This window comes from Meles meles, chromosome 7, assembly GCF_922984935.1.
Source record: "Meles meles chromosome 7, mMelMel3.1 paternal haplotype, whole genome shotgun sequence".
NCBI lineage: Eukaryota > Metazoa > Chordata > Mammalia > Carnivora > Mustelidae > Meles > Meles meles.
In genome coordinates, this window is record NC_060072.1 from 112,134,977 (window position 1) to 112,154,544 (window position 19,568).

A 19,568-nucleotide genomic window follows, 5' to 3' on the forward strand; every position below is an offset into this window, starting at 1 on the left:
ACTTAAGTTACTATCTATAATGTGTTAAGAAACCTCTAATTTCTACGGCTGAGCTATCCTCTATTAAAGCATGCATTTCATCCCTAACATTCTGATTTTTTTTAAAAAAGGGTTTCTTCTTTAAGCTCTTTACCTTTACCAGAGGGAAATCCTGCTTCCTGCAACGAACAATCATTCGGGGCTCCAACAATTGGTACAAACCCTATAAGACAATCAGATGCAATTGTCAAGAAATGCAATTTATAAAATCCGAACCAAAATAAAATATTTTTATAATTCTTTCATGTAGTTTGTAAAAAGACAGAATACACAGTATGAGAACATGGAAAGAAGCTTTCGGTATCACAAACCAGATAAACACACCCAAGGCTCCAGTGGTAGAAACAAAATTGATATGGGAATCTTCTCTCACATCAACTAAGTGGAAGCCAAATGTTATTGTAATTAACCTAAGTAAAATAAGAATTCACAAGCAAGCTGCAAACATTTAAAATGTATATCGTCTTTGGTCTGAACCCAAAATCTAAAGCAAATATTTTAATGGTGAAATCAAATTAGGAAAGTTTTGTTCTTTCTTTCTTTTTCTTTCTTTCTTTCTTTCTCTCTCTCTTTCTTTCTCTTTCTTTCTCTCTCTTTCTTTCTCACTCTCTTTCTTTCTCTCTCTCTTTCTCTCTTTCTTTCTCTCTCTCTCTCTCTCTCTCTTTCTTTCTCTCTCTCTGTTTGTTTGTTTATTCATTCATTCATTCATTCATTTATTTATTTATTTGACAGAGAGAGATCACAAGGAGATAGAGAGGCAGGCAGAGAGAGAGAAAGGGAAGCAGGCTCCCCACTGAGCAGAGAGCCCAATGCGGGACTCGATCCCAGGACCCCGAGATCATGACCTGAGCTGAAGGCAGCGGCTTAACCCACTGAGCCACCCAGGCGCCCGGAAGTTTTGTTCTTAAAGAGGGACACAGTGAGACAGAGAAGGGAGGGAGAGAGAGAATCTTAAGTAGGTTCCATGCCCAGTGAAGAAACTGATGTGGGGCTCGATCTCACTACCCTGAGATCATGACCTGAGCCAAAAATCAAAAGTCGGACACTTAACCAACTGAGCCACCCAGGCACCCTTCAAATTAGGGAAATTTATTTTTTTTAATTATTTTTTTAAGATTTTATTTATTTATTTGACAGAGAGAGATACAGTGAGAGAGGGAATACAAGCAGGCAGAGTAGGAGAGGGAGAAGCAGGCTTCCCTCTGAGCAGGGAGCCCGATGCAGTGCTTGATCCCAGGATCCTGGGATCATGACCTGAGCCGAAGGCAGATGCTTAATGACTAACTGCCTAGGCACCCCAAATTAGGGAAGTTTAAAGCTGGAGGTTGCAAGCAAATTTGACCATTGAGTTCTAAAGGACTTATAAGACTATATAATAGGGTAGGAAAAAGTTGGAAAAGTCTGATCCAATCATTATTACTGTCCCCTCATGCATGAGAAGGAAGAGAGCAAGGAAGAAAGCTAAGATGACAAAATAGGAAAACAAAACAACAACAACAACAACAACAGAAAACCAGAGCTGGTCTCTAATACATCTTGTCAATTTTGTAAGAACTCTGGCTACTAGTGGGTAGTGGTAGGTCGAACCTATAAATTACCTGGAGGACCAGTCCATCCAGGAGCACTTGGTACCTGGTTGTATCTTTTACCACTTTGCTGAGTCTCTGTTTTGCTTCATTTAATAGGTCCTACGAAGAGTAGAAAAGAAAAAAGTTATCCACAGGTAGTCAGGGCAGTCAGCTCAGAACTCACCGTGAGGATGGTCCTGGCCCATGCCCATTTGCTTCACATTATATTACTATTTTCATTCAACATACATTCCAAGATACATGATAAACCAGATGCTGTGTTAATCACTATACCCTCATACAAGGAAGCAGGAAGCAACATCACAGCTCCCAGGAAGTTGCTCAAGCAGAGTACCCCAGATTATCAATCAGTTCAGAAAACTACAAAACTGACTAACATGGAAAAAGCTTTGTGATACAGATTCAAAAAGCAAGCTATTAATATTAAGACTGTTGTGGCTCAGCTGGTTAAGTGTCTGCCTTAGCTCACATCATGATCTCAGTGTCCTGGGATCAAGCCCCACATCTACCACCATGCTCAGTGGAGAGTCTGCTTCTCCCTCTGCCCTTCCCCTCACTCATTATTTCTCTTTCAAATAAATAAAATATTTAAAAACAAAGACTAGTGCAAGTTGATTCCATTTTTTTAATTAGGAAAAAAACAATATCTGGATAGAGAGCAAAGTATGTAAAAAATCCAGCAGCACTTGGTACTTGGTTGTATCTTCTAGATAAAAGGCTAGATTATCAATGATTTCAATTTTCCTTTTAAGTTTTTTTAAAAGATTCTATTTATTTACTATTTGAGAGAAAGAGCAGGGGGAGTAGAAGAGGGAGATGGATCAGCAGCCTCCTTGCTGAGCGTGGAACTCGACATGGGTGGGGCTCAAGCCCACATCCCTGAGTCATGAACTGAGCTGAAAACAAGAATCGGATGCCTAACTGACTGAGCTACCCAAGTACCCCTTAAAATTTTTAATTTAAATTCCAGTTAGTTAACATATAGTATATTAGTTCTGGGCACACAATGTGGTGATTCAACGCTTCCATACATCAGCCAGTGCTCATCACAAGCGCACTCCTTAATCCCCATAACCTATTTACCCCATCCCCCCACCCATCAATGATTTCAACTTTCTTTTTTTCTTTTTCTTTTTTTTAATTTATTTGACAGACAGAGATCACAAGCAGGCAGAGAGGCAGGCAGAGAGAGAGAAAGGCAGACGCTTAACTGACTGAGCCACCCAGGTGCCCCTGAACTCAATTTTCTTTATGCTAGTTTGTAGTTTCTAATTTGACTATAATAAACATTGATCTTCTATAATAAAAATAACTAGGGGCTCCTGGGTGGCTCAGTGGGTTAAAGCCTCTGCCTTCGGCTCAGGTCATGATCCCACTGTCCTGGGATCAAGCCCCACATCGGGCTCTCTGCTGAGCAGGGAGCCTGTTTCCCTCTCTTTCTGCCTGCCTCTCTGCCTACTTGTGATCTCTGTCCGTCAAATAAATAAATAAAATCTTTAAAAGAAAAAAAAACCCTAAAATAAAAATTTAAAGGGATTACCAGGAAACAAATCACTTATGGTTGAGAGAACACAGTGGAAATTACTCATTAAGTAATAAGCATTTATTGGCTTACCGGTGAAAAGAGAAGTCAAGTCTTTAAAATGGCAAAGAAAATGCCTCAATCATATTGTTCTACATGGTCTATTCTACTTATTATGATCTCTGAAAGCTGTTTCTTGATACTTTAAGGAGGAAGGAGAGACACATGCTCACCTAGAGGTCAGTCAGAGTTTGGGGAGAGAAGGTGCAGAGGAAGAAGTAGCCCTCTATGCTGAAAAGCCCTTTATTTGGTTCTGAGAATTACCCTTGATCCCTGCCCCTCTGAAACCCACTGCCCTGCAAGACACCTGAAGTGAGCTCTCACTTCACAATTTGTGCAGAGGTGAGGGCATCCTGACTCTCCCTCATGCATCTAATGTCAAGCAAACATTTATTTCATTTGATGTCTACTAAGTGCAATTAGACCAAGATTATTTTGTTTTTAAGATTTTATTTATTTGACAGACAAAGATCACAAGCAGGCAGAGAGGCAGGCAGAGAGAGACAAAGGGAAGCAGGCTCCCTGCCAAGCAGAGAGCCTGATGCGGGGCTCAATCCCAGGACTCTGGGATCATGACCTGAGCCGAAGGCAGAGGCTTTAACCCACTGACCCACCCAGGCGCCCTAGACCAAGATTTTTTTTAAAATATCAGAATTAGGGGCATCTGGGTGGCTCAGTTGGTGGGCAGCTGCCTTCGGCTCGGGTCATGATCCCGGGATCCTGGGATCGAGCCCCGCATTGGGCTCTCTGCTTGGCAGGGAGCCTGCTTCCCCCTCTCCCGGCCGCTCTGCCTACTTGTGCTCTATCTCTCTGTCAAATAAATAAATAAATAAAATCCTTTAAAAAATCAGAATTAGTGGGGCGCCTGGGTGGCTTAGTGGTTAAAGCCTCTGCTTTCGGCTCAAGTCATGATCCCAGGGTCCTGGGATTGAGCCCCGTATCGGGCTCTCTGCTCAGCAAGAGACCTGCTTCTCTTCCTCTCTCTCTCTGCCTGCCTCTCTGCCTACTTATGATCTCTGTCTGTCAAATAAATAAAATCTTTAAAAAAAAATCAGAATTACTCACTTTAGGGCCAATTAAAAAAAAACTAAAAAAAAAAAAAAAAAGATCTATTTATTTATTTATTTGAAAGAGAGAAAGAGAAATCACAAGTAAACAAAGAGGCAAGCGGGGGATGGGGGTGGGTAAAGGAGGCTTCCCGCTGAGCAGAGAGCCTGATATGGGGCTCTGAGATCACGACCTGAGCCGTATGCAGAGGCTTAACCCACTGAGCCACCCAGGTGCCCAGGTGTTGTTTTTGAAAAAAAACAAAACAAAACAAAAAAACCAACATTTTAATAAAAAGTGAAATAGATTCCATAGCTACAACAGCAGGTATGTAAGAATGCTGGCCCTCCACCCCTACAGACTGACTTTCTGTCAATTCTGACATTAGACAACGAATAAAAGTCCAAGCACACACATACTTTCAAACGAAAACTGTTTCTAACATACTAACAAATAAGGTAAGAAAAATTTTAAATAGTATGATTGTGTTCTACTGTAGAAGATTTCTAATCTGTAGCTGGCCACCCCCGAGAATTTCAGGAAGGTGTTCTGAGAATCCATGACATTAGAGGCTATACTGAAACTAGTTAAAATGCTTTCCAAAGGCAAATAAAATGGTTTAAAAAATATTCTACTTCGTGTATTGTTATATACCTTAAGATTATCTTCACTGAACTCAACATCTGTCCAAAAAAAAAAAATCCTTATGAGGAGCCTGTGTGGCTCAGTCAGTTAAGCACCCAGTGCTGGGCTCTCGGTTTCTGCTCAGGTGGAGCCCCACCCCACCTCAGGCTCCACACTCAGCAGTTTCATTTCGGTTTACCGACGAAAACCAAATACATTTAAAGTTAACAAAGACACCTGGCTGGCTCAGTTGGTAGAGCTTCCAACTTTTGACCTTGGGGTTGTGAGTTAAGCCCCACGTTGGGTGCTGAGATTACTTAAAAATAAAATCTTGGGGCGCCTGGGTGGCTCAGTGGGTTAAGCCGCTGCCTTCAGCTCAGGTCATGATCTCAGGGTCCTGGGATCGAGTCCCGCATCGGGCTCTCTGCTCGGCAGGGAGCCTGCTTCCCTCTCTCTCTCTCTGACTGCCTCTCTATCTACTTGTGATCTCTCTCTATCAAATAAATAAATAAATAATCTTAAAAAAATAAATAAATAAATAATAAAATCTTAAAAAAAAAAAAAGTTAACAAAATGTCCAAAAAGACATAATTTTTATTCTTCTAAATGTGTAATTATTAGATGATGGTCACTTTGTTTTACATTTTTCCCATTGGGGATCATCTCAGGTTGGCTTTATTTCCATTTACTGATCCTCAGTCAGCTTTTGCTTTAATGCCCTTAGCTGACAGAAGCATTCCTATGATAACCCCTAAAAAAGGAATCTGCTAAAGAAACTGTAGGGCCATTACTGTTTCCACTAAATTGAGTTTGATTAGCTTTAAAATGTTCCTAGTCCCTGAGGGCTCAAGAGAAAGTAGCCGCCTCAAAATCTCCCCCACAGCAACAGACATTCTCAAATATATTCTTCATAAAGCAGCATAAAGCATCAAAGCAAGAAATGTATTTTTTTCAAAGATATCTATTTGTCAGAGACAGAAAGAGAGAGCACAAGCAGGGGGAGTAGCAGGCAGAGGGAGAAGCAGACTCCCTGATGAGCAAGGAGCCCAATTTGGGGCTCGATCCCAGTACCCGAGAATCACGACCTGAGCCGAAGGCAGTCAACTGACTGAGCCACCCAGGTGTTCGACAGCAAGAAATATTTAAACAGTAATTCATCTCCTCACAAAGATCTAGAGTCTAAAGACAGGGTTATAATTCTGAGTTAGCCCAATGAAAGAAATGTTAATAGTAATGTGAAAACCATTCTTTAAAATAAAGGTGTATACACACACATACACATATTTTTAAGATTTATTTAAGAGATACAGGGAGAGAGAGAGGGAGAGAGTATGCATAGGGGGAGTGGCAGAGGGAGAGACAGTCTTAAGCAGACTCCATGCTGAGTGTAGAGCCCAACTTGGGGGCTCCACATGGAGCTCAATCTCAAGACCCTGACAATCAGGGCCCTAGCAGAAACCAAGAGTCAGGCACCCAACTGAGTGGGCCCACCAAGGCACCCCAGGAGCAGTATATATTTTTAAAAAATGGGGAGGCATGTGGCTGGCTCAGTCGGCATAGCATGGGACTCTTGATTTTGCAACTGAATTTGAGCCCCACATTGGGTGTAGAGGTTACTTTAAAAAAGAAATCTTGAAAAAAGGGGCGGGGGAGTGGGAAAACTTATTTTGGGGTGTTAAAAAGAAACTGGGTAGAACATGATGTCCTGAGTGGGGCGCCTGAGTGGCTCAGTCAGTTAAGTGTCTGCCTTCAGCTCAGGTTATGATCCCAGGGTCCTGGGATCGGGCCCCTGGTTGGGCTCCCTGCTCAGCTGAGAGCCCGCTTCTGCTTCTCCCTCTGCCTGCTGCTTTGCCTACTTGTGCTCTCTCTAGCTCTCTGCCCATAAATAAAGTCTTTTTAAAAAGAAAAGAAAAGAACATGACGCCCTGAGAGATTTATTTATTTATTTAGACAGAGAGTGCGGACACATGCACGTGAGCAAGGGGTGGGGAGAGAAGAGGGAGGGGAGAGAGAATCTCAAACAGGCTCCATGCTCTGCATGGAGCCCAAGGTGGGACTAGCTCTCAGGACTGTGAGATCATGATCTGACCTGAAACCAAGAGTCCGACGCTTAAAGGACTGAGCCACACTGGGGCCCCAACAGAGCATTTTTAGAAATAAAATTTCTGGGGGTGCCTGGGTGGCTCAGTTGTAAAGCGTCTGCCTTCAGTTCAGGTCCTGGGATCAAGCCCCGCATGGAGTTCCCTGCTCAGTGGGGAGCCTGCTTCTCCCTCTCCCATTCCCCCACTCTCGCTGTATCTCTCTCCATTATATAAATTAATAAAATCTGAAAGAAAGAAAAGCGTGGGAAAAGAAAAAAAAAGAAAAGGAGAGAGAGAGGGAGAGAGGGAGGAAGGAGGGAAGAATGGAAGGAAAGGAGAAAATTTATGGGGGCGCCTGGGTGGCTCAACTGGTTAAGTGTCTGCCTTCAGTTCAGGTCATGATCCCAGAGTCCTGGGATTGAGTCCTGAATCTGGCTCCCTGCTCAGCGGAGAGTCTGTTTCTCCCTCTGCCCCCTCTTTACTCATGCTTTCTCTCTCTCTCAAATAAAAAACATCCTTAATAAAAAATAAAAAAAAATAAAATTTCTGTATGGACATAGCGAACTATTAAAAGCCAATTAGGGTTGTTTGGGTGGATCAGCTGATTCAGCACCTAACTTTTGATTTCGGCTGGAGTGGAGAGCCCAGGGTCGTGGGATTGAGCCCTTGGGCTCCCCACTCAGCAGGAAGTCTGCTACAAATTCTCTCTCCCTCACCCTCTGCCAATCCCCCACTTGGGCACACACACTCTCTCTAAAAAGAAATAAATCTTTTAAAAAAAAAAAAAGATGCTCAAAAATCAACCTCTAATTGTAGGTGTCTATCAGAACAACCTAACCCCTAGAAGTGTTATTAATTAAATCCTAACAGCCTGGTTAAGAGGTCATTTAAGGCTTTACAATCTGGGAAGTTTATGGGCACAAAGATTTAAAGCATATACTGCATGAGACATTTGGCTGAAAGAAATCTCAGCCCCTCCCCACCAAGGAATCCCTCCAGCATTTTTCTCTTCATGGGGAAATGGACTAATCAAAACAATGGTCAAGCAAAGAGGAGTGGACTATGAGGGCTGGTCTGCTCTAAGAGAATGAAACTAAAGAAATCAACTTGTAAAGAGCATTACTAGCCATCTGTAAAAGTAACCCACTGTCAAAATCTGGAAAACTGGTAAAGGAGGAGTTTTACCACCACCTACAACTCCAATCAAGGATGTAGGGAAGTCAAAATAAACCAAACTCCAGCTAAGAAGGCTGAAAACTGATACAAATTGTACTGTCCCTTAAGTATTCCCATCCCCTTAGTAAGTCATCATAGGCAAAAAGGTAAATTACAATCAACAATGTTACAAACCACTAACATCTTAGATTCTAAGTTTGACCTCTCTGATTACCATCCCGCTCCCCATGCCGCTTTCCCAGGGAGAGATGCATGTATTACTGCAGTTCTCAGGTCAGCTCACCTATCAGTATCAGGTTTTGGAAGGGCCTATCTGCCCACTTCAACCTAACTGCCTCTAAGGATTCTGAAAATATTAGGATTCTGGTCCTGGAAAGTAGTAAACCAAAACCTGATTAAGATGTCAACATCGGGCGTCTGGGGTGGCTCAGTCGTTAAGTGTCTGCCTTCGGCTCAGGTCATGATCCCAGAGTCCTGGGATCAACTAGGATCAACTCCCTGGCTCCATGGGAAACCTGCTTGTTCCTCTCCCACTCCCCCTGCTTGTGTTCCCTCTCTCACTGTGTCTTTCTCTGTCAAATAAATAAATAAATAAAACAGAAATGCATTAAATAAAATTTAAAAATAAATAAATAATATAAATAATATAAAATAAATATATAAAATATAAAATAAATAAATAAATAAAATTAAATAAAATTAAAAATCCTGTCTCCCTAAGTCCTGCCTAATTTGAAGAGTCAGCTGGCCTCCCTCAAAGACAAGAAATATTTCATCTCTCTTTAACCACAACACCAGAACTCTACTTCAGGATCGATGGATCAGAATTTAAATGTTAGTGTATTATTTTTTCTAGTAACTTTTAAATAAGTTGTGAAGTTTAGGAAGTGTTAATAAAGATCTGTTTTGTATTAGGCATTATACTAGTCACTTTACCTAGATTATCTAATTCTGTATAAGCTTCAGGTATATGTTTTTTCCATTTTATAAGAGACAGAAGGTTAGAAGGGACTAAAAAAAAAAATCTGCCCACCAAACAGCTGATACCAGGAAACAGAAATTCAAATTTCACAGGGATTCCAAAGCATGTGCTCTTAAACCTAGAAAACATCAGGGAAGGCAAGGCAAAAAGATACATAGCAGAAAAAAGGAACTAAATTTGGTAGTAAAATAGCCTGCCAATTTCATTTTTACCCTGGTTTTCTATTTTTCCCCTTCCTTCTATCATTTGTCAATATCCCTTTCTATCCAACTGCTTGACAACTTCCCTAACATAATTTCCTACTCTGTGGATAAAACCAGAAATAAAATGTTTTAAAATAGCAAAACCCTTTAAAGTATGTGTGTGTGGCCCTGATGTATACATAACCCTGTCTGCTGTGTCGGTCTGCTTCCCCAACCCTCCAGACCTCTTACTGTGTCTGCTCTACTGTAAAGTACTTGATGGCAAGGAGTTAGACTTGGCAAAAGCCTAAGGAAATAAGCATCTTTAGGATGCTGAGATCACACAGATGTTTATTTTCACACAATTCTCATTATAAATTAAAAAAATAAAAGCTCAGCTGTACACTGAACTCAAGTTGCATGCTCCAGAAGACTTGGGACATCACATGCGTTCCAGAAAGAGATCAGAACGCCAACGGCTCCACTGCTTAAGCGGGCACACACCCTGCCTTGGGCTGCACTTCTCATCTTTCAGGCCCTTACAATCTAGGTTTCTGCCTTCACTAATCCAATGAAAGCGCTCTGGCAAAGTCAGAAATAACACCCCGATTGCTGAATCTCTTTGCTCTTCCTACGTTGATTCTCAGAAGTTTTAGATGCTATTTTAGATTATCATTTTGTTCAAGTTTTCCGTTCCCTTGTTCCCTTAGCTGCTGCTTCTCCTCTGACATGACTACTTTTCCCTCATGTTTCCTTAGCAATTTCTTACTTCCTGTCTATTAAATATACTGCATTCTTGGGACACCTGGCTGACTCCACTGGTAGAGCATGCAACTCTTGATCGTGGGGTTGGGAGTTTAAGCCCCATGCTGGGGTTACAGCATACTTAATTAAAAAAAATACCGGGGCACCTGGGTGGCTCAGTGGGTTAAAGCCGCTGCCTTCGGCTCAGGTCATGATCTCAGGGTCCTGGGATCGAGCCCCACATCGGGCTCTCTGCTCCACAGGGAGCCTGCTTCCTCCTCTCTCTGCCTGCCTCTCTGCCTAGTTGTGATTTCTCTCTGTCAAATAAATAAAATATTAAAAAAAAAAAAAAAAAATACCGGAGTGCCTGGGTGGCTCAGTGGGTTAAAGCCTCTGCCTTCAGCTCAGGTCATGATCCCAGTGTCCTGGGATCAAGCCCTGCATCGGGCTCTCTGCTCCTCGGGGAGCCTGCTTCCTCTCTCTCTGCCTACTTGTAATCTCTGCCTTCAGCTCAGGTCATGATCCCAGAGTCCTGGGATCGAGCTCCACATCTGGCTCCCTGGTCTGTAGAGAGTCTGCTTCTCCCTCTGCCTGCCTCCCCCATCCATGCTCTTGTGTTTTCTCCCTCCCTCTATCTCCCTTGCAAAATTATATAAATAAAATCTTTAAAAAGTAAAATTTTTATAAAATAAAAAAATTTTATTTTTTATATATTTTAACAGATTTTTATTTTCCAGAGAGAGTGTGTGTGCCCACAAGCAGGGAGAGCTGCAGGCAGAGGGAAAAGCGGGCTCCCTGTTAAGCAGGGAGCCCGATGTGGGACTCTATCCCAGGGCCCTGGGATCATGACCTGAGCTGAAGGCAGATGCTTAACCAACTGAGCCACCCAGACATCCCAAAAAAAGGATTTTTAAAAGGATATAAAGCAGGGGTGCCTGGGTGGCTCTATGCGGTAAAGCCTCTGCCTTCGGCTCAGGTCATGATCCCAGGGTCCTGAGATCGAGCCCCACATCAGGCTCGCTGCTCAGCAGGGAGCTGGCTTCCCTTCCTCTCTCTCTGCCTGCCTCTCTGCCTACTTGCGATCTCTGTCAAGTAAAAAAAAAAAAAAGGACATAAAGCAGCTTACAAGAGTATATTTAATAAAAACTTGGGTTTTTAAAAAAAGATTTTATTTATTTACTTGAGAGAGAGTGCATGTGTGGGTGTGCACAAGCTGGGGGACGGGCAGAAGGAGAGGGAGAAGCAGACTCCCTGCGAAGCAGGGAGCCCACACAGGGCTAGATCCCAGATCCTGGGATTATGACCTGAGCTGAAGGCAGATGCTTAACTGACTAGCCACACAGATCCCCCCAATAAAAATTTTAAATTAAAATTTTTAAAAAATATTTTATTTATTTATTTGACAGACAGAGATCACAAGTAGGCAGAGAGAGAGGAGGAAGCAGGCTCCCTGCTGAGCAGAGCAGAGCAGAGAGCCCGATGCAGGGCTCAATTCCAGGACCCCAAGATCATAACCTGAGCCGAAGGCAGAGAAGCTTTAACCCACTCAGCCACCCAAGCACCCCAAATTATATTTTTTAAGAGCTAAAAAAAAATAAGGCGCCTGGCTGGCTCAGTCGCAAATAGAGTATGTGACTCTTAATCTTGGTGTCTAAAGTTCAAGTCCCACATTGGGCATAAATCTTACTTAAAAAAGAGTTAGAAAAATAATAAAATATAGGGGCGCCTGGATGGCTCAGTCAGTTAAGCATCTGCCTTCAGCTCAGGTCATGATCCCAGGGGCTTGGGATCGAGTCCCACATCAGGCTCCCTGCTTGGGCTCCCTGCTCCACGGGGAGCCTGCTTCTCTCTCTGCCCCTCCTCTCTGCTGTGCGTGCTTTCTTAAATAAAATCTTCAAAAATAATAATAATATAATAAAATGAAATATAACTATGTAGGTGAAAAAATCAGTCAAGGGCACCTGAATGGCTCAGCTGGTAGAGCATGCAACTTGATCTCAAGGTTGTAAGTCTGAGTCCCACCCAGACTGGATAGAGATATTATTCAAAAATAAAAGCAAAAAAATTTTTTTGAAGATTTTATTTATTTATTTATTTGACAGAAAGCAAGAGAGCACAAGCAGAGGAACAGCAGAGGGAGAGGGAGAAGCAGGGTCACTGCTGAGGAAGGAGCCCAATCCAGGACCCTGGGATCATGACCTAAGCCAAAGGCAGATGTTTAAGCAACTGAGCCACCCAGGTGCCCCTAAAAATAAAATCTTTTAAAAATTTTTTTAAAAAGAAAAAATCAGGGGTGCTTGGGTGGCTGGCTCAGTCGGTTGTCTGCCTGCCTTCGGCTCAGGTCATGATCTTGGGGTCCTGGGATCAAGCCCCGTGACAGTCTCCCTGCTCAGTGTGGAGTCTGCTTCTTCCTCTCCCCCTGCCCCTCCCCTCTGCCTGTGCTCTGACAAAAAATTTTTTTAAATCTTAAAAAAAAAAAAAAAAGAAAAGAAAAGAAAAAGAAAAAATCAGGTCAAACAATAAGGACAAGAAAAAATAATAATTTTAATTTGAAGTGAAGTCGGATCTACTAAAACACTGGGCTGCTTACTTTGGGTTATAAAACCTGTTTGCGGGCACCTGGGTGGCTCAGTTGGTTAAGCAACTGCCTCTAGTTCAGGTCATGATCCCAGAGTTGCAGGATCAAGTCCCACATCCTCCTCCCAACTCCACGGGGAGCCTGCTTCTCCCTCTGACCTTCTCCCCTCTCATGATCTCTCTCTCTCAAATAAAGAAAATCTTTAAAAAACAAAAAAAAACAAAACCTTTTGCCATCTGAGACAAGTATACCATTAGGGAATACAATATCAAAAGCATTTCTATAGTATATTAGAGATGACATTTCTCAGGATCTTTTCCACTTTTAATAATCACTAATCTTCAAAAAAGGCAGCATAAAAATAAAGCAAATGCAAAACCTATTAACTGGTCAAATGATAACATTAAACAATATGTACTATAACCGGTGGGGTTTATCTTGAGAAATGCTGCTGAGATGTTTACGTTAGGTCTCTAAATTCTTGAATTGTACAAACAACATCTACCCAGCAGTTGTCACAGTTGTCATTTTTGACTCTGGGCATTTATCAAAAATGCAGTAGCAACTTATGGTCCAGGGACTTTCTGACAACGGCACCAAGAGGCCAGGAGAGTATTTCAACTATCGAGACCTATTAAAAGAAGAGCTACAACCTGGAGGAGATGAGGTAGGAAAAGGGAAGTAACACTTCGTAAATAAACACCATATGTCAGTGTTAAGCTAGAGGAATTAAATGCGTTCTCACATTCAATCCTCATAAGAGCTGTGTTTCAATTAGGCCAAGAAAATGACATTTGTTGGCATAAACCTTTAAGGATCTGATTCTTTTTTTTTTTTTTTTTAATTTATTTGACAGAGAGAGATCACAAGTAGATAGAGAGGCAGGCAGATTGAGAGAGAGAGGGAAGCAGGCTCCCCGCCAAGCAGAGAGCCCGATGTGGGACTCGATCCCAGGACCCTGAGATCATGACCTGAGCCGAAGGCAGCAGCTTAACCCACTGAGCCACCCAGGCGCCCCTAAGGATCTGATTCTTAAAACTGTGCATATAATACTTGTGTAAAAATAATTTTTTTTTATGGAGCCCAAAAATAAATTTTATTTTTAAATAATTATAACACTATAAAAAAAAGGAAACAAAAAACCCAGCCCTCTGAACCCAGTATCATAATACATACATACCAAAGAGGAAACTGAGGGTCAGAAACAATAATTTACTCAAACTAACATGGCAAAGCTGAAAGATTTTTCCTCCCCCACCAAGAGAGGGAGGGGGAATGGGCAAAGGAAAAGGAAGAAGAGAGAATACCAAGCAGGTTCCATGCCCAGTGCAGAGCCCCACATAAGGCTTGATTTCATGATCGTGAGATCATGACCTGACCTGAAATTAAGAGTCAGATGCTTAACTGACTGAACCACCTGGGCACTCCAAAGCTGAAACACTCTTAAGCCCAAGTTCTTCTACAGAAAGGTGGTTATTATTCTAAGTGTAACTTATAAACTATGTCAATCCATCAGGTTGCTAAAGAAATCTGAATCCTGTGGAAGGAAATCAACCACTGATTACTGAAACTCAACATTTTAGGGAAGACCTAGGTAACAGTCTTGAGATATTTTGTAGTCACCATTTCCAAAAAAGCTGTCCAGTCCTCCTTTTGTATTTTATTTTTTTAAATAAAGATTTTATTTATTTATTTGACAGACAGAGATCACAAGCAGGCAGAGAGAGAGGAAGAAGCAGGCTCCCTGCTGAGCAAGAGAGCCCGATGCAGGGCTCGATCCCAGGACCTTGGGATCATGGCCTGAGCGCAAGTCAGAGGCTTTAACCCACTGAGCCACCCAGGCACCCCTCCTTTTGTATTTTATAACGGATGAACTACTCATTCCCATGTGGGAAGATAACTTAGCAACAGATTTCCTATTTTCCCACATTCCTAGAATTTATATTTTTAACTTTTTTTTTCTTTTAAAAGATTTTTATTTATAGGACACCCGGATGGCTCAGTTGGTTGAGCATCTGCCTTCTGTTCAGGTCATGATCTCTGGGTCCTGGGATCAAGTCCCATACCGGGCTCCCTGTTAAGCAGGGAGTCTGCTTCTCCCTCTGCCTGCTGCTCCCCCTGCCTGCTGCTCCCCCTGCTTGTGCACACTCTCTCTCTGACAAATAAATAAATAATATATTTTTTAAAAAAAAAGATTTTTAGGGGCGCCTGGGTGGCTCAGTGGGTTAGGCTGCTGCCTTCGGCTCGGGTCATGATCTCAGGGTCCTGGGATCGAGTCCCGCATCGGGCTCTCTGCTCAGCAGGGAGCCTGCTTCCCTCTCTCTGTCTCTGCCTGCCTCTCTATCTACTTGTGATCTATCTCAAATAAATAAATAAATCTTTAAAAAAAAAAAAAAAGATTTTTATTTGAGAGACTCTGCATGCATAAACTGGGGGAGGGGTAGAGAGAGAAGCAGACTCCCCACTGAGCAAGGAACCTAACAGGGCTGGATTCCAGGATCCTGAGATCAAAGCATTCCAATATGAAGTATTATGAATTATGTTAATAAGTGATCTCTGTTGTCCTGAATGTCAGGCCTTTATTTCCTGACAGACATTTACAACTGGAGGCTTCTTGGCCTCTTAAAGGATGTCCAAGTTAGGAGTCTGCCCTCCTAACTTCCCCTTTCATTCTCCTAGTCAGTCAGGTCTGAAATTCAGTATTTAGCACTGGACTTGGAAGAGAAGTCAATCATTAGTCAATGTGTGGAAAGTCTCCCTGCAAAATGTGTCAACACTGACACACCAAGTCCATTCTTGCTGCTGCCATGCCAGATTCATCTCATAAGAATTGACAGCTTATAATATTAGTGTTTCTTTAATCTTCTAAGGAAATGGTATGCTTCCTATTTATTAGTTTTATACTTCTAATTTTATAGCTTTTTCATATAGATCTTAATTATGAACATTTATTCATTATAATTTGATCACTTTTGTAACCATTATAAAAGAATCTATTTTTAATTCTACATGCTAATTGGTTATTATTCATATCCAGAAAAACTTAATTTCTGTATAGTCTCTTTGTTGCCAGTCACCATTTTGGGTTTTTTTGTTTTTCAAATTTTATTTATGTATTTGACAGAGAGAGAGCGAGCATAAGCAGAGGGAGCAGCAGGCAGAGGGAAAGGGAGAAGCAGGCTTCCTACTGAACAAGGAGTTCAATGTGGAGCTCAGTCCCAGGACCCTGGGATCATGATCTGAGCCAAAGGCAGATATTTAACCAACTGAGCCACCCAAGCACCCCACCAGTCACCATTTTGAATTAATTACTAGTTCTGTTTTTCAGATGTTGTATTTTATGTGTGGGAAATCGTATCTGCAAAAAATCAAAAAATAATTCTTTATTCCGGGGCGCCTGGGTGGTTCAGTGGGTTAAGCCTCTGCTTTCAGCTCGGGTCATAATCTCAGGGTCCTGGGATCGAGCCCCGCTTTGGGCTCTTTGCTCAGCGGGGAGCCTGCTTCTCTCTCTCTGCCTGACTCTCTGCCTACTTGTGATCTTTCTCTGTCAAATAAATAAATAAAATCTTTAAAAAAAAATTCTTTATTCCTTCGCAATTTGTATATAATTCTTATTTCTCCATCTTAAAGGAATCTAGGGCTTCCACTATAACAATGAACAGTGAAAACAGCAGGCATCCTGGTCGGTTCCTAAAATATAATTCAAATGCCTTTATGTGAACACAATGTTTTTTTTTTAACTAAGCTCCACACCCAACTGGGGCTCAAGCTCACAACCCTGAGACCACGAGTTCTATGTTCTACCCACTAAGCCAGCCAGGTTAATGTGAATACCTTTAAGCTTTCTCAGCTAAGTGGTATGTTTCTGTAGGTTTCTGTCTTCTTCCTTAGAAGACACTTCCCTGGGCTGCCTGTGCATGGTGGTGGGGCAGAGGTAGAGACAGAGCATTCCAAGACTTCTTGCTAAGGGCAGAGTCCAACTCAGGACTCAATCTCATGACCCTGAAAATCATGGCCTGAGCCAAAATCAAGAATTGGACGCTCAGGGGCGCCTGGGTGGCTCAGCGGGTTAAAGCCTCTGCCTTCAGCTCGGGTCATGATCCCAGGGTCCTGGGATCGAGCCCCGCATCGGGCTCTCTGCTTGGCTGGGAGCCTGCTTCCTCCTCTCTCTCTCTCTGCCTGCCTCTCTGCCTACTTGTAATCTCTATCTGTCAAATAAATAAATCTTTAAAAAAAAAAAAAAAGAATTGGACGCTCAAACGACTGAGCCACCCAGGTGCCCTTCACTTTGTATTTATTAAAATACCTAGTATAATGATTTGCCAACCAAATGTTTTCTAAGAATCATTCAACTCCTTAATTAGCTCATACTAACTAGTGAATTCTCTGTAATAGGTAAGTGAATAAACATTTTATAATCTTATAATAGGGGCAAATTACTCACTGTAATAAGGTCATCTCTTGCTCTGAGGACTTTGAGCCTTGCTTGATTCATCAAATTAGACATCTGACTGTAAAAGGTACGGAAAAATGGTTATCAATAGAGTATAAGGGGAAAAAAAACTGCAGAGAAGGAAATATACAGCTTCCTTTGTATGTACAAATACTTATCTTTGTATATAACCTAGAGAACCCCACTGAAATACATGTAGTGGATCCTACCAACTTATTTTCGAAGTGTTTATTGAGAGCTTACCAAGTGGCAAGCACTTTCATATCAGTTATTGCAATTTTCTTTCAATAATCCTGTGATGCTTCCATTTTCATAAATTAAGAAAAAGAAATTATACACCTTGCTCAAGGTCATACAAGTATGTTAAGTGGTCCAATTAAGATTTGAGCCCATACCTGCCTGACTCCAAAGCACCTGCTCTGTCCTCTTGTCCCACTGACTTTTTAAAGCTTCCTTACCTAATACTGTGACCAGGATCTACTTACATCTTCTTCTGCTGCTCAATCTGCTTTTCTTTCTTCTCATAGTATTCCATAATCTTCAGTCTTTGGGTTTGCACAAGACGACCTTTTTCAATGTTGAACTCTTCCTCAGCCTATCAAGGAAACAATTATTGTTAATTCATTACACCGGATTTTTGAGTTTTATTTTAAGAAGCTGGTAACCAGCAGCACTGTATTCCATATCAAAAATAGTAAGCTTATTTGACTTGTCTTCAGAATTTCTAATTTACTCAAAAGGGGTAACCAGTGATTTTCATCATAAATGATGAAAAAGAAAACCAAAAATCTGACCTACTAGGATAATAGTACCCAGGGGCGTCTGGCTGGCTTAGTTGGTAGAGCATACCACTCTCGATCTTAGGGTCATGAGTTTAAGCCCCAAGCTGGGTGTGTAGCTTACTTAAAAAAAAAATAAAAATAAAAAAGCTAATAGTACCCAGTCACAGAGTTACAAAGGATGTATTCAAATAGAAGATTCTGTATGTGAAAAAAATCATTACAAATCGTAGGGGCGCCTGAGTGCTCAGTCATTAAGCATCTGCCTTCTGCTCAGGTTATGATCCCAGGGTCCTAGGATAGAGCGCCAATGGGGCTCCCTGCTCTGCGGGAAGCCTGCTTCCCCCTCTCCCACTTCCCCTGCTTGTGTTCCCTTTCTTGCCATGTCTCTCTCTGTCAAATAAATAAAATCTGAAAAAAAAAAGAAAAAGAAAAAAATCATTATGTATTCTAAATTTAATCCATTTGATTACAGAATTTAGAGTTTAGAAGATCTGGGTTACTGCCTTAAAAAATATGGTCAAGTAATCCCAGTCTTAGTGTGCCCTTATGAAGTAAAAGAATTACAATAGTATTCTTCGGGTGCCTGGGCTGGCTAAGTGTCTCGCTCTTTCTTTCAGCTCAGGTCATGATCTCAGGGTTGTAAGACTGAGTCCCATGTTGGGCTCTAGGCTGGGCATACACTCGGTTTGGGATTCTGTCTCTCCTTCTGCCTCTCCTACCCCACCTCCCTTCAAAAATATATAAATAAATTAATATTCTTTCCTCATAGGACAAATAAGTAAGATAAATCTAACAGTCCTTTTAAAAATTTAAGTTATATAAATGTAAGTTGTTTATGTGTAAATTATTGAACAGTTACTCTTTAATTTTTTAATTTTTTTCTATTTTACTGGGAATACAAAGCAACATTACAGTTTCAGTGCATTAAATAAACAAATGTGGTGATAGAGTAAGACAACAATACTGACCTGAATACTGAGAGTAAGTGGTTTTCCAGTTCTGAGGGTAGGGTAGGGGAGAACCACATTACTCAGCTACCAGAGGGTTTGTGCTTTAACTCAATGGCTGGAAGGAGTGCCAGTCCTGGTCAACCATCCATGAATCTTTTTTTTTTAAAGTAGCTCTATGTTCAACATGAGGCAGGAACTCATGACCCTGAGATCAACAGTCATATGCTCTACTGACTGAGCCAGCCAGCCAGGCACCCCCATCCATGAATCTTCATCACAGCAAACTGGAATCTCCAATTTTTCAAACTAATTGTAGGAAGAGAGAATAACTCAGGCTGACGTATAAATTGATCTGGATAGCTACTAAAGTGTCCTCCATTCATAAGTTGTCAAAATCTTCAGAGTGACTGTTGGAGCAAGGAGACTTTTATGTGCTCCCAGCTATACAGTGTGCAGAAGCGAGTAAGCATTAGTCCTGCTAGAGCCCCTCGCGCTACCGCTCGAACACCACCTGCACATACATACAACATGCCTGTCACGGTGCCAGATACTACTGTGTTGAAAAGTCATCTTCTGCAACTCTTGTTTTCTCAATGATGGCACCAAATGTGCTACAGAAAAAAGCCAGAAAACCTAGAGTATTAGCCCAAAGTGCCCCCTGACTAGTTATCATGTTCAAAATCCTTAATACTCTGCCAGAATTCAGTAAGGATGGCTTTTACTTTATATAAATATAAATGAAGGTTAAACATCCAACTT

General features: G+C 41.7%; 1 protein-coding gene across 1 annotated transcript in view; it reads right to left on the minus strand.

Moving 5' to 3' along the window:
• ATP6V1E1 (ATPase H+ transporting V1 subunit E1) overlaps positions 1–19,568 on the minus strand; it is a 38,351-nt gene that overhangs the window by 7,632 nt on the left and 11,151 nt on the right. Inside the window, exons 3-6 of the mRNA XM_046012411.1 lie at positions 17,563–17,672; positions 17,069–17,135; positions 1,638–1,727; positions 134–202 (exon numbers count right to left, since the gene is read on the minus strand). Coding sequence (XP_045868367.1) covers positions 134–202; positions 1,638–1,727; positions 17,069–17,135; positions 17,563–17,672 — 336 coding nt within the window. The remainder of the gene's footprint in view (positions 1–133; positions 203–1,637; positions 1,728–17,068; positions 17,136–17,562; positions 17,673–19,568) is intronic.